General features: G+C 36.5%; 2 protein-coding genes across 3 annotated transcripts; both read right to left on the reverse strand.

Annotated features, from left to right (window-relative positions):
* Positions 1–1,463: 1,463 nt before the first annotated feature.
* otud3 (OTU deubiquitinase 3) lies at positions 1,464–6,665 on the reverse strand. Of its 2 annotated transcripts, none has more exons than XM_084427506.1 (8): positions 6,547–6,665; positions 5,381–5,647; positions 5,136–5,284; positions 4,163–4,275; positions 3,962–4,084; positions 2,502–2,619; positions 2,227–2,420; positions 1,464–2,135 (listed from the first exon to the last, which is right to left on the reverse strand). In XM_084427506.1, exons 2-8 carry the CDS (start codon positions 5,584–5,586, stop codon positions 1,971–1,973), a joined length of 1,068 nt encoding a protein of 355 aa, XP_084283632.1. In that variant the 5' UTR covers positions 5,587–5,647; positions 6,547–6,665; the 3' UTR covers positions 1,464–1,970. The 2 variants fall into 2 exon arrangements, with proteins under 2 accessions (XP_084283632.1, XP_084283633.1); XM_084427507.1 differs by having other exon boundaries at positions 6,285–6,663.
* Positions 6,666–8,033: 1,368 nt separating this feature from the next.
* On the reverse strand, positions 8,034–10,754 carry g0s2 (G0/G1 switch 2). The gene is made up of 3 exons (XM_084427508.1): positions 10,517–10,754; positions 9,730–9,954; positions 8,034–8,677 (listed from the first exon to the last, which is right to left on the reverse strand). The coding sequence occupies exon 3, from the start codon at positions 8,658–8,660 to the stop codon at positions 8,328–8,330; it is 333 nt and encodes a 110-aa protein (XP_084283634.1). The 5' UTR covers positions 8,661–8,677; positions 9,730–9,954; positions 10,517–10,754; the 3' UTR covers positions 8,034–8,327.
* Positions 10,755–13,221: the final 2,467 nt, after the last annotated feature.

Consider the following 13,221-nt stretch of genomic DNA (forward strand, 5'->3'; position numbering starts at 1 on the left):
GTGGCATGGTTGTTGGTGCCAGACGGGCCGGTCTGAGTATTTCGCAATCTGCTCAGTTACTGGGATTTTCACGCACAACCATTTCTAGGGTTTACAAAGAATGGTGTGAAAAGGTAAAAACATCCAGTATGCGGCAGTCCTGTGGGCGAAAATGCCTTGTTGATGCTAGAGGTCAGAGGAGAATGGGCCGACTGATTCAAGCTGATAGAAGAGCAACTTTGACTGAAATAACCACTCGTTACAACCGAGGTATGCAGCAAAGCATTTGTGAAGCCACAACACGCACAACCTTGAGGCGGATGGGCTACAACAGCAGAAGACCCCACCGGGTACCACTCATCTCCACTACAAATAGGAAAAAGAGGCTACAATTTGCACGAGCTCACCAAAATTGGACAGTTGAAGACTGGAAAAATGTTGCCTGGTCTGATGAGTCTCGATTTCTATTGAGACATTCAGATGGTAGAGTCAGAATTTGGCGTAAACAGAATGAGAACATGGATCCATCATACCTTGTTACCACTGTGCAGGCTGGTGGTGGTGGTGTAATGGTGTGGGGGGTGTTTTTTTGGCACACTTTAGGCCCCTTAGTGCCAATTGGGTATCGTTTAAATGCCACGGCCTACCTGAGCATTGTTTCTGACCATGTCCATCCCTTATGACCACCATGTACCCATCCTCTGATGGCTACTTCCAGCAGGATAATGCACCATGTCACAAAGCTCGAATCATTTCAAATTGGTTTCTTGAACATGACAATGAGTTCACTGTACTAAAATGGCCCCCACAGTCACCAGATCTCAACCCAATAGAGCATCTTTGGGATGTGGTGGAACGGGAGCTTCGTGCCCTGGATGTGCATCCCACAAATCTCCATCAACTGCAAGATGCTATCCTATCAATATGGGCCAACATTTCTAAAGAATGCTTTCAGCACCTTGTTGAATCAATGCCACGTAGAATTAAGGCAGTTCTGAAGGCGAAAGGGGGTCAAACACAGTATTAGTATGGTGTTCCTAATAATCCTTTAGGTGAGTGTATAGTTTTTTTTAAAGAGCACATTTCCCTTGCTCAAGGCAAATGAGTCACATTTCACCCCATAGTAAATACAAATAATATTTCTGCATAAAGAAAATTAAGCCTTTTATTATCCATTAACTATTATTTGCATGACAATAAAGCACATTTCCACCTAAATTAATGCAATGTTTTAAAGTTTTTTTTCCCCCATTAGATTCTCATTCCTGTAATGCAGTCGTTTACAATGTTATAGTTTAAAAAAAAAGTGTACATTCTTTACGTTAAAGGAATGATAAAAGCACTTGTCATAAAATGCAAAAACTCTAAATAGTGCTTCATAGCATTTTCTTTAAGCAAAATATGATTTATATTTTGAGGTGAAATGTGAGATCCTGAAAATTCACCCTTGTCGTGAATAAAATTTGAATACCACACGATTTAAATCCCATTTGAAAAGTTTATTTATAGGATTTCATTGCAGAATATGAAGTCACCCAACTGTCTGGAAATGAAACGCTAAACCATGATTATTTGAATGCTCTATTCTTAAGTAGCTTTCAAAAACTGAAAGTAGGGGCAGAACCGAAAGTTTTTTAAACAAATGAATCAAAAATTCCCCAACCGGTTTAAATAGGGGTCCGTCATTAATCTTATACTCTTTCTCCTCTCAATATTTCAGATCCCTTTCCAAGTGTTCTTTGGCTGAGCTCCGATGGGTCGGCTGACATTAATGAGGGTTAATTAATCTATGTTCTGTAAAAAAAAAAAAAAAATTCACCCACCAACAATCTCAAGCACAGCGTACAGCTCCACGTATCTCAATGCCATCCTCATGCTAAAGAAACACGCGCTCAATCACACAACACAGTTCCTGTACATTCAGACTGGATCATTACACAGTGTACGGACCACCCAAAACTGAGCAACACTGATCAGGGTTCATATTTGCTCTAGATGCTCAGGGTGTTGAGCGCTGGAACAAGAGTAACGGCTTCAGGTCCGTTCTGATTCTGGTCATGTGACCCTTTGCCCTGTAAAACCTTCTGTTTATGTCTCTCCTCTTGCCGTTTCTTCTTTTCTAGACGCTGTTGCTCTTTCCGTTGTTTATTAGAGAGCTAAAAAGGATACAAATACACAAATACTTTATTATTTTCAGCTGAGAATCTCAAATATTACATTTTTATCATTCAAAACTATCTGAGTTACCTTGGGTTTGTGTGAGATGCTGCCCTCTGTTGGCGATATGATTTCACTACATTCAGCCTGCATGCCTTGACATAAAGGCTGTGTCCCTGAAGCAGAATCTCTCTGTGATGATTGGTTGTTCTGTTCAGACTCCAGCCAATCACTGAGGCACATCTGTGATGTGTCATTTGATTGACTTAGATTGTCTGATTGACCTGCGGACACAAAAAACAGTGGTGAGAGCATGTTGGGAGTGAAGGGAAACAGAATTAAAACTGAATTAAAAATGGACGGACTGTCGGCACAGAGATCGCTCAAGATCAGCTCTTCATCTTCAGAGAGAGAGCGCGAGGGAGAGGCACCTCTCGACTTATCCTTCTGACCCTCTCCAAAGCGTCCGGAATTATTCAGACTCTATCGAAAGAAAAGATTGAGAAAGTCACATGATAAGAGCTTAGTAAATCATAACGAGGGTCACACTACACTTACACTACATACACTTAGGATCAAAAGTTTGTGGTTGGTAAGATTTTTTTTCTTCTGCTCACATTTTCACTCTTTTGCATTTCTTTGATTAAAAAAATATATAATTTGTATAATAATAATAAAAAAAAATTTTTTCTATTTTTATATAATTAAATTTTTTATTTATTCCTGTGATCAAAGCTGTGTTTCAGCATCATTACTTCAGTCTTCAGTGTCACGTGATCCTAATATGATGATTTGATGATCAAGAAACAATTTTTAAATAATTGTTTAATAAAAAAAATAATAATTCAGGATAATTTGATGGATAGAAAGTTCAAAGGAACAGCATTTATTTGAGACAGAAATCTTTTGAGATAGAAATCTTACTGTCACTTTTGATCAATTTAATATGTCCTTGCTGAAGAAAAATATTCATATCATTCCAAAAAAACCTGACCCCACATTTCTGAATGGTAACAACAACAAAATGTCCATATTTGGTTCATGTACATATTTTTTATGTTTTTAAAAGAAGTCTCTTCTGCTCACCAAGAAAAAAAAACTGTAATATTGTGAAATATGATTACAATTTACAGCTGTTTTCTATGTGAATATTTAATAACATAAAGTAATTTATTCCTGTGATCAAAGCTGAATTTTCAGCATCATTACAGTGTCACATGATCCTTCAGAAATCATGATGATTTGATGCTCAAGAAACATTTCTCATTATTGTCAGTGTTGAAAACAGTTATTTAAATTTGTATTTCAGGATTATTTGATGAATATAAAGTTCAAAAGAACAGCATTTATATGTAATAGAAAGATTTTGTAACATTAAACACTAACGTTCAAAAGTTTGGGGTCAGTACGAACTTATTTTATTTTTGGGGGGAAATAAATAAAAGAAATCAATACTTTTATTCATCAAGGATTCATTAAATTGATCAAAAGTTACAGTAAAGACATTTTACATGTTAGAATGTAAAATCATTCATCATGTTAGAATGATTTCTGAAGGATCATGTGACACTGAAGACTGGAGTAATGATGCTGAAGATTCAGCTTTGATCACAGGAATAAATTACATTTTTAAATATATTAAAAAAGGAAACAGTTATTTTAAATTGTCATAATACTTCACAATATTACTATTTTTTTGTATTTTTAATCAAATAAATGCAGCCTTGGTGAGCATAAGAGACTTTTTTTTTATTTTTTTTTATCGTACCGATCAAGAACTTTTGAACGGCTGTGTGTGTGTCTGATGTTTGTTCAGCAGACAGACCTCTATACGTAGATGTGCCGGACTCTCCGAGTTGTCTCCGATCTTTCGGACGCTGTCATAATGGTCTCCATAGCGATATGCGATGTGTAGCTCACGGCATGACGGCTTCTCTGTACCATTTATCTAAATGGCAAGAAAAAAAAGCATTAATAACGACACACTTTAGACTCACATGAATCAAATACGTTAATGCTCCATCACCTCCCACAATGGAGCGTTCAGCTGATGAATAACCACTTTCAACTGTTGGCTGCGAGCGAAGGCCACGATGGCGTCGTTACCGGCAAACATGCCCGGCTGGGAGAGGTTCGACACTGAGAGAGAGAAAAATCACAAGGATTTCTTCAATGACATAACTGAGCTTTCCTGCAGGAATTCACTGGAATAGCTGGATAACACAGCACTCACATTTAGTATATATATATATATTAAGTTATAACTTGATTTATTTTGTATTTTAACATTGTTTTTTTTTTTTGTATCATCAATACAGTGTTACAATTTTGAGTTATTTTTTTATTTCCCACTTCCATTTTCCATTTTTCCATGGAATTTTTTTTCCATATTTCCATATCCCCATTTTTGGAATTTTACCATTTATTTTTGTCAGTTTTATTTGTTTTAATTAGATCTAAATTTAAAAGAATAGTCCATGTCACAACTATAATGATGAACGGCACAGAGGAACGATATCATTGGAATCACTTTCAGAATTATTATTTTTTCCAGCTGAAAAAGTTGATCATAAAGAGATCTCTTTATGAACTTTTTGAAGCGTAAAAATGTTGTAGTTGCAAAGCTGTCAACAGAGGGCCAGAAACTCTCAGATTTCATTGAAAAGATCTTCATTTGTGTTTCGAAACTATCCTTTTAACGTTTATTTTTTTCAATTAACCTAAATGTTTTTTAACAGTTTTAAAGTGGCTTAAGTCACTGTAGTACAAATAATGTGGGACAAGTTATTTTTTCAAAGTATAAACCATAAGTATGAGCAATATTGATAGTGATGCTTGACTAAGCAAACACCACTAATTAATTAACGATTAACAGTCATTTCTGAAGTTTATGCGAGTTGCAATGCAATCTGATTATTTTAGTCCAGTTTATTTTGACCAGAAGAGGATTTATGGCAACAGACACACACACACACACACACTTTCGAGACTTCTCTTACAATGCTGTGTGAACGGCACTTCATCTTCAACGAAGGGCTCGAAGTCCTGCCTGTGCGTGGTCATGTACTGCACCGTCTCCTGCCGCAGATGCAGGTGACCCCGCGAGTGTCCCTCCAGCTGATCTCCAAGAGCCCGGAACAAACAGTTACTGCGGGACAACATGAGAAACAGAGGCCCGGCTCCTTAAAGAACCGTATATGGTCATCATCACAATCGTCCTGTGATCAAAAAAGCCCACACATACCCGTCTCCAGGCACCTCTCGGAGTTTGAGACCCAGAGCCTGAAGCTGGTTGGAGAAGCTGACAAACTCCTCTCCATCTTCCCCTCCTGGAGGTCTGTTCTTTTTGTCTTTGGCCAGAGCCCGACGGGCCGCCCGCTCGTCTCTCTTCCTCTCCAATTCATACTTCCTGTTTCCCTTTATGGGCTTTCCTGACTGTTTCCTTGACATGATGATGCGCTGTATTACACTCAGTGATGACGCAGCCGTTTATCTATCGCATACGCAAGACCTAAAACACATCATAAAATTCACAACATCAATGATCACAAAATCAGTTGTGACAAGGGGAAGTGCTTAAAATGAACATTTAATATGACACAATCAAAATAAACACACTTAGCATAACTTTTTAATAATAATTAATAGTACATGAATATAGGATTACATTCAAACGGTTTAAATGTGTGGTGGCTAAAACCAAAATAACGTTAAAAAGTGGGTAACACTTTATTTTACAGTGTCCTTGTTACATATACTTACCATAGTAATAAGAGTAAATTATACATAATTACATGCAATTAACCCTAAACCTACCCTAACCCTATAGTAAGTACATGTTGTTAATCATTATTACTCAGTACTTAAATATATAATTACACTGTAACAATGACACCTTAAAATAAAGTGTAACCAAAAAGTGCTGTCAAATCTATCACACAGTAACAATAGTAATTTGCTTATTTGGTTAATTATTATGTTTTTAAATTAATAAAACGTTCCTATTTCCCAGGTATGATCTGAGACCATATTATTTATAGATAGATAGATAGATAGATTGATGTTGAAACTGTGTATCATTTTCTCTCATGGTAGCTAATGTCATTAACAGTGATTATGGGTAGTGTTGTGCTTATGTATTTACTCACCTATACACACTGAAGCCAATGAATCATGTTTGCAGATGTGAAATGTTTGTACTTAAAATTAAGTAATGAATCCAACAAGAACAAGTTCAGAGTCATGTACTGCAAATATCACACAGAGAGTGATAGGAGAACAGCAGCGTGATGTGTCAGAAATGTCGCGTGATAAACAGTTTCTCTCAGATTTGGCAGTGATTAAACGACAGAATGAGAATGTTTGTTGAAGAGAACAGAGAGTTAAAGTGTGTCATACAACTGTACTCACATTGTTTGCTTGACAATAAGAAACACGATCACAGCACGACAATTTGTCCGGTAAATCTAACTCTAAGTCTGAGCTGTCCTGGGTTTGTTTACTTCCTAAAGAAGCCCGGGCCTCACTTCCGGTTCCGGCTTTGCTTTCAAAATAAAGGCACGGCCGAGGAAAGTCATTAAAAAATACATGTTTTAAATTAGATTATTTCTCTTAAAAATGACTAGAATTGTAATAAATGTGGTTGTTATTATTGTTGGTAGTGTTGTTTGAGTATATTATTTGTGTGAGAAAAAAACATAAAAATGTTTTTCTAACACAAATAATGTTTTGGATTATGAGTTCTTGGATTATGAATTCTGAAGCATAGTCTAGCCATAATAATAATAATATAGGGATGCGATAGCGATACTGGAATCGGGCCCGATACTGCGCTCTCGTAGCCTACTCATAAAAATGCTCCAATACCAACAACCGATACTACGCAGTGTGTGTAGCCTACAGTGTTTGTGTCCACTTACAACAGAGAGTATAATGGGGATAAAAATAAAAAGAAAGTTGTCTATGAAGTAAATGTATCTAATTAGTGGAATATTAAATGCAATTTAGTAACATCTTTATAGTGGTGCGCGAGCTGATTTGAAAAACGACACCAAAATTATACAGTGATTAATATACAATGATATTTCACATTTGATTACTTTGTTCTATTGTATTTATTTGTGCTATTTATAACCTGATTATTTGTTCTTCTTATTGTTTTACTGACTGCTTACTTGTCTTTAATAATGTTTTAAATTCACATTAATTACAGTTATGTAGTATCTAAATACTAGAGAATTGTGATATTTCAATAGTATCTAAACATTTGAACCACTGACACAGTCCTTAGCACTGAGCCCTGCTGAAACAGCTCTGAATATGCGCTGTGCAATTAAATGAAAATATGATAGAGCAATATAATGAAGAGTGAAAGTAACAGAAACTAATTAAGGCTTAGGCTTAATTAAGCAAGAAAATTTGCTGAACAAATTAAGCCAACTAATATGATTCATAATTACAAATGCAGTGAAAATACAGGTATCGGTATCGGCAAGTATACCAACAATTAAAGTGTCGGTATCGGACTTGTTCTGTAAAAAGTGTTATCAGTGCATTCATAATAATTATAATTATAATTATAAGGTTGAAAAGGTGTAATTCCCTACATAGACAAACTTTCTTTATTTTTTAGTGTATTTGTAGCATATTTTAATCACCATCACTTTTTTTTTTTTTTTTTGGCTTGAAAGAAACTATTTTCAGAGCGAACAGAGAAGATTCCTTTATCCGATTTTCCTCCTTATGCATATGCAAGCATGTTTATGTAATAATAAATGAATTAATTCCACAAAAAGCACAACTGAGAGAAGACTCTTAATATGACATTAACAACAAAACACCCTCATTTGATGCAGAATCAAAGTATCATCTTACAGTACGACAGAGTGATGCAGAGATTGAGCAAATGTGAATTTATTTAATGGCAGTAAAAGTTAGCACACACTCTACACATGACTTTTATACATCCTTTATAAATAGTTATCATCTGATAAAAAAATCATTACACCATCTGAACAGACATACGTAACAGTCGTAAACTATCAAGTCGTTTCCCTCTCCGTGCTGCTCTGCAGCGTTGAGTACAATAACTGGGTCCATACGGTTCCTCATGACGGGTCAGTGCACAAGCAGAACTTCATTTTGGCTCAGCTTTTTGTCATGTAGGCATAAACAGCAGCAGGGCGCGAGCATTATGAAGCATGAGCTCTGAAACTCATCCGCCTCTGTCTGAAGGGCAGTTCCTTAGCCTTGGCCTCCATCGCAGCATCCATTTCATCATCTTCAGGGATGATGGTTTGTGGCTCCTGGACCTGCTCTTTTTCTGTTATGATCTCCTGCACCTTTAGCATCCCGAAATCCGGCTCCTCGTGATCAGGGAAGAGGGAAGCGGCGACCTGCACTACACCGCTCACCATTCCCAGGACGGCGAACGTGCCGCCCACTAGGTAGACCTTCAGGCAGCCTTTGGAGGGACCGGACCTCAGCATCTCCTTAGCAAAAGGGATGATCTCATGCATGGCCATTTTCAGTTGTGTTACTTCTGTGAAAGGAAACAAGAGCGTCAAAGGTCACGAAATGAAAATATAACACAATCAACTGAATTGCATTTATAAGTAGCCTACTGCTAGTATGAAGGCTTATCTTAAAATCAACATTAAACGCTGTTCGCAAAACAGTTTCTTTTCGTATCTCATGAAATAAACTCAAAATTTTATATGATAGTTCACCCCATGTTCAGAAGAAGAAAGAAATTCATACAGGTTTGGAACAACTTTAGGGTGAGTAAATGATGACAGAATTTTCCTTTTTGGGTGAACTATCCCTTTAAGAAAATAAGCCTGAAAGCAACATTTGGTAACACTTTACAATAAGGTTCCATTAGTTAAGGTTAGTTGATGCCTGAATTATTATTAACTAACAATGAGCAATACATTCCTTACAGTACTTATTAATCTTTGTCAACATTAATTAACAAAAATACAACTTAATTCATCTTAGTTCAGGTTCAATAATGTTAAGATACAATGTTTGATTTTAACATTAACTAATAAATGCTGTAGAAATGCGTTTCATTGTTAGTTCATGCTAAGTGATGTAGTTAACTAATGTTAACAAATGAAACCTTATTGTAAAGTGTTACCCAACATTTTAAGTTTTGCATATTGAATACGAATTCACAGAACAAATATGAATATTTCATTAACTGGGCTATACCAAATTAATAAAATATATTTTTTATTTTTTATATAAACTACTGCCAACCACCTTAAAACAGATTATAAAGACTAGGCAACATTATTAATAAAATAAAAAAAAATCAAGTAAATGTGAATCAAAATAAAGAAAGTCACAGTGTCAGATACAAAACCCCATCATGGTAACACATATGACACTAAAATAATCTAATAAACTCTAATTTAGCAACTTAATATGAGACATAAAATGTACGTAACTGAGAAAAAAAAAAAATTAAGAAACAATTATTTCAATGAAAACCATCAAATGTGAGCTTTCTAAAAACTGTAGGCCTATTTTACTATAATAAAATGACATGAAATGTCCCATTTGATCTATAATATATAAAATACTTACTTGCAAGACGTAGAAGAACCCGTTTAGGTGATAACTCCTTATGCTCAGAGTTTCAGTGGGTGCTGCAGGAACAGATGCTCTGCCTATTTAAGGCCAGTGGGCAAAGGTCGACGCCCACAATACATGAATATTCATGAGGCTGGAAAGCAGATGCAACTTTTGTCCAAGTTGCTTCATGTGAGCGGTGAGTGACTCCGGGTCTGCTGACCAGATGATGAACCCTGTCTGCCAAGTTACACAAAGACAGTGGAGGAAACCTGTGTGCTGGTGGTCACATGAAAACGCCATAAAACGCACTCTACGTGAGGAGTGTGGAGCGGTAAAATAAGTTACAGTGTAATGTTTAACAACAAACAGGTCTGGATTATCCAGATAAAGGCAGATGATATGAGACGTAAACACAGACATGTGAGGAATAGGTCTATAAGCAAAAACATAAGCAAAAGGTCTAAAAGCATTCAAAAATGTACTGTAGTGGTACCATGGTACTTTTATAGCTAGAACGTTTTTGAAAAAAGTCTCCTATGCTCACCAACACTGAGTTTATTTAATGGAAAAATTCAGTTAAACAGTAATATTGAGAAATATTACAGTTTGAAAGAATTGTTTTCTATTTAGAATATTTTAATTCATGTAATGCAAAGCAGAATTTTCAGCTTCAGTGTCACATGATCCTTCAGAAATCCTTCTAATATGCTGCTTTGCAATTAAGAAACATTTCTTAGTTCATGTGACCCTGAAGGCTAAGGTAATGGATTCAGGATACTTTAAAGAATAATGGTATTACCGTGGTATGTGTCCAAAAAGAACAGTATTTCCAGCATACAATGTGCAAATAAAAATAGTAATACTGTACACTTAATAGTGTACCTTAAGTGTTACATTAGTAAAAAAAGAAAAAGAAAAAAGAACATAAGGTGCATCAGAAATGTTCTGTCAGAAAACTATAACGGTAAGGTAAATACTGTTTGTTGTTTTAAGACAGGAAATTAGACTATGATAAGAGACGCCACATCATTCGCAGTGATAACCTTTACTCCACTGCCCTCTGGTCATGCTCTTATATTAACAAGCCTGATGAATAAGAGAAACAATAATATAATGCATTGCAAGCTAATATGGTTCTTAACTGCTTAAAAAAAGAAAGAAATTGTATTTCAAATAAAAAATGAGCTGTTCAATTGAATACAATTTGGTAACACTTAAATGCCGGGAAGTCTGGTTGAGGAACGACTACTACTGAGAAGACAAAGGACCTTCTTGGAAATTAACATTTGACTCTCTCTTGAGAAACTAGCATCCCAGAGTCAATAACCTCCCCCATGTTGACTCTCTCTCATGCTGAGATCACCAGATATTCACCCAAACATCTATATGGTTTAGTGTGAATAATTATTATACAGTGTTATACATATTTGGTATCATTTGAAATGTCTCAGTGCGACTGGTACAAATGACTTCCCAAAGAAGTAAACCAAAAGGTAATAAAGTTCTTAAGAGTTTAGAGATAACTTGCACCTATAAGGGGTGGGTCCTCCAGACAAATGGCATTCTGCTCCCAAAAAGGTGTAAACTCTGAATGCAAATTCCCATTGTTTGCAAATGTTTCCATGTGAAAGAAGTTTCTGTCTAACAATCAAATGTATTGCTGAACTGTTATATAATTGACCAATAACCAATTGGCGATCTAACCTAAATTCGAGGTTGTGATAAAATGGAGTCAGGTATAAAATGGAGTCAGATAAAAGCTTAAATGGAATTAAATTACTTTGCCACGCGGAAAGACAGGAACACGCAGATACCTTCACCCGTTCTATCGGAAAACCTCCTGTAACGTTTACCAGCTGGAGTGCCTTCGAGAGCCACCAGGGGCCACTCCACACTAGACTGTGATCACTCCTTCAAACACTACATTTCCCATAACGCACTGCCCGGACTCATCAGCACTCATCTCTTTCACCTGTTTCTCATCACCTTGTTTCACTCACACCATAAATACCTGGTTTTCACATTCACTCATCGCGAAGTCTTGTTGTACTGTTAGTCTGCATTTCTGAGTGTTTTTCCCGTGTTTGTTTTCTGTTTTTGACCCTGGACTGTTTAACGTTTCTGACTCTGTTCTGCCTGCCCCTATCTGGATTGTTTATTGGACTCTGTTTATTGCTGCCTGCCTTGACCACTGCCTGTTTACTGGATTACGAGTTTGGATTACCCTTATTTAATAAAGCTGCGTTTGGATCAATCTTCGTGTCTCGGAGCATTCATAACACCTCCATTGGGCCAATTTAGACGGGCTTACACCGTCGTTACATGTACTTACCATAGTAATAACAGTAAACTACGCATAATTAAATGCAACTAACCCTCAATCAAATCCTAATCCTACCCAAACCCTATAGTAAGTACATGTAGTTAATTAATATTAATCAGTACTTAAATGTATAATTACATTGTAACAATGACACATTTAAATAAAGTGTTACCTAATATTTCTTCTTTTTAATCTTTTTTATTTTTGTATTCACTTTTTTTTCTTCTTTTTTTAATTAACATTAAGGCGATTCAATGGTATGATGCTGTATTTATGAAGTTTAAAGGGGAATTTCTTCAAAAAAAAAATGTCTAAGCAATAATGAGCTTTTGGTTAGGACTTTTTGTGCTGTAGTAAGTTATCGATAGTTCAAAAGCAGAACACAATATGCCATTAATGCCAATAATCATTTAAGCTACTGCAATATCTTTTCCTTCAATAACAGGTTATAAACACTGCATCAGATTTTGCATTAATATGGAGTTTTTGAACAGCAACATGCTGACCTTTCACTTTCAGTAATATCCCAACTCAAGCACATCCTTAAAATGGAGTAAGAATCATCATTGCTGTGGCTCTCATGAGGCTGCTTGCATGAGGTGAGAAGGCAGATGAATGTTGGGTAATGGACTCACTGTAGATATGCTGCCGCATCAGACACTTCTGACCCGTTTGGCTCTGATATGTGCCATGCTCTCTTCCCTAGATGCACAGACAGTGTTGGGAAACCACGTTCAACACACACAGATATTACTGGAGCAGCAGACGTGACAGTTCACACTGTAACATAGGAAGAAACTCATTTCTGGCACGACAACTCTGTTGTGTTTTGTGTTTGACTAATGGATATGACACCGTTGATAGGTTTGGTCTTGGTGGAATAGATCTGCTATCTGTTATTGCTGCTGCTGCAGAGCGAGTACGGGACTCTACTGCCAATACATACAAGACACGCTGCTGCTGTACAATATTGCATACATGAATTACCTGTATCAGATCTGCAGGTGGAGCTGGGGAAGGTGGAGGGTTTCTGAAAGCGCACTGCAACTGCTACAGCAAATGCTGACCAGTATTCATTGAGCAGCGATTTCATTGGCTACTGATACAGCAGGAACCAATCAGCTGTGCCCTATAGAGAATGATGTGATGTGATTATAAGCAGATTGAGTTAAGGACTATTA

The sequence above is a fragment of the Rutilus rutilus genome (assembly GCF_951802725.1).
Source record: "Rutilus rutilus genome assembly, chromosome: 13".
Lineage (NCBI taxonomy): Eukaryota > Metazoa > Chordata > Actinopteri > Cypriniformes > Leuciscidae > Rutilus > Rutilus rutilus.

Excerpts from the sequence above, each read along its gene's own strand:
- otud3 (XM_084427506.1), bottom strand. The coding sequence starts at position 5,586 with ATGTCAAGGAAACAGTCAGGAAAGCCCATAAAGGGAAACAGGAAGTAT. Across the intron at positions 2,620-3,961 it reads CGGCACATCTACGTATAGAG|AGTCTGAATAATTCCGGACG; the intron begins GTCTGTCTGCTG and ends TTCTTTCGATAG. Across the intron at positions 2,136-2,226 it reads GCATCTCACACAAACCCAAG|CTCTCTAATAAACAACGGAA; the intron begins GTAACTCAGATA and ends TATCCTTTTTAG.
- g0s2 (XM_084427508.1), bottom strand. The coding sequence starts at position 8,660 with ATGGCCATGCATGAGATCATCCCTTTTGCTAAGGAGATGCTGAGGTCC.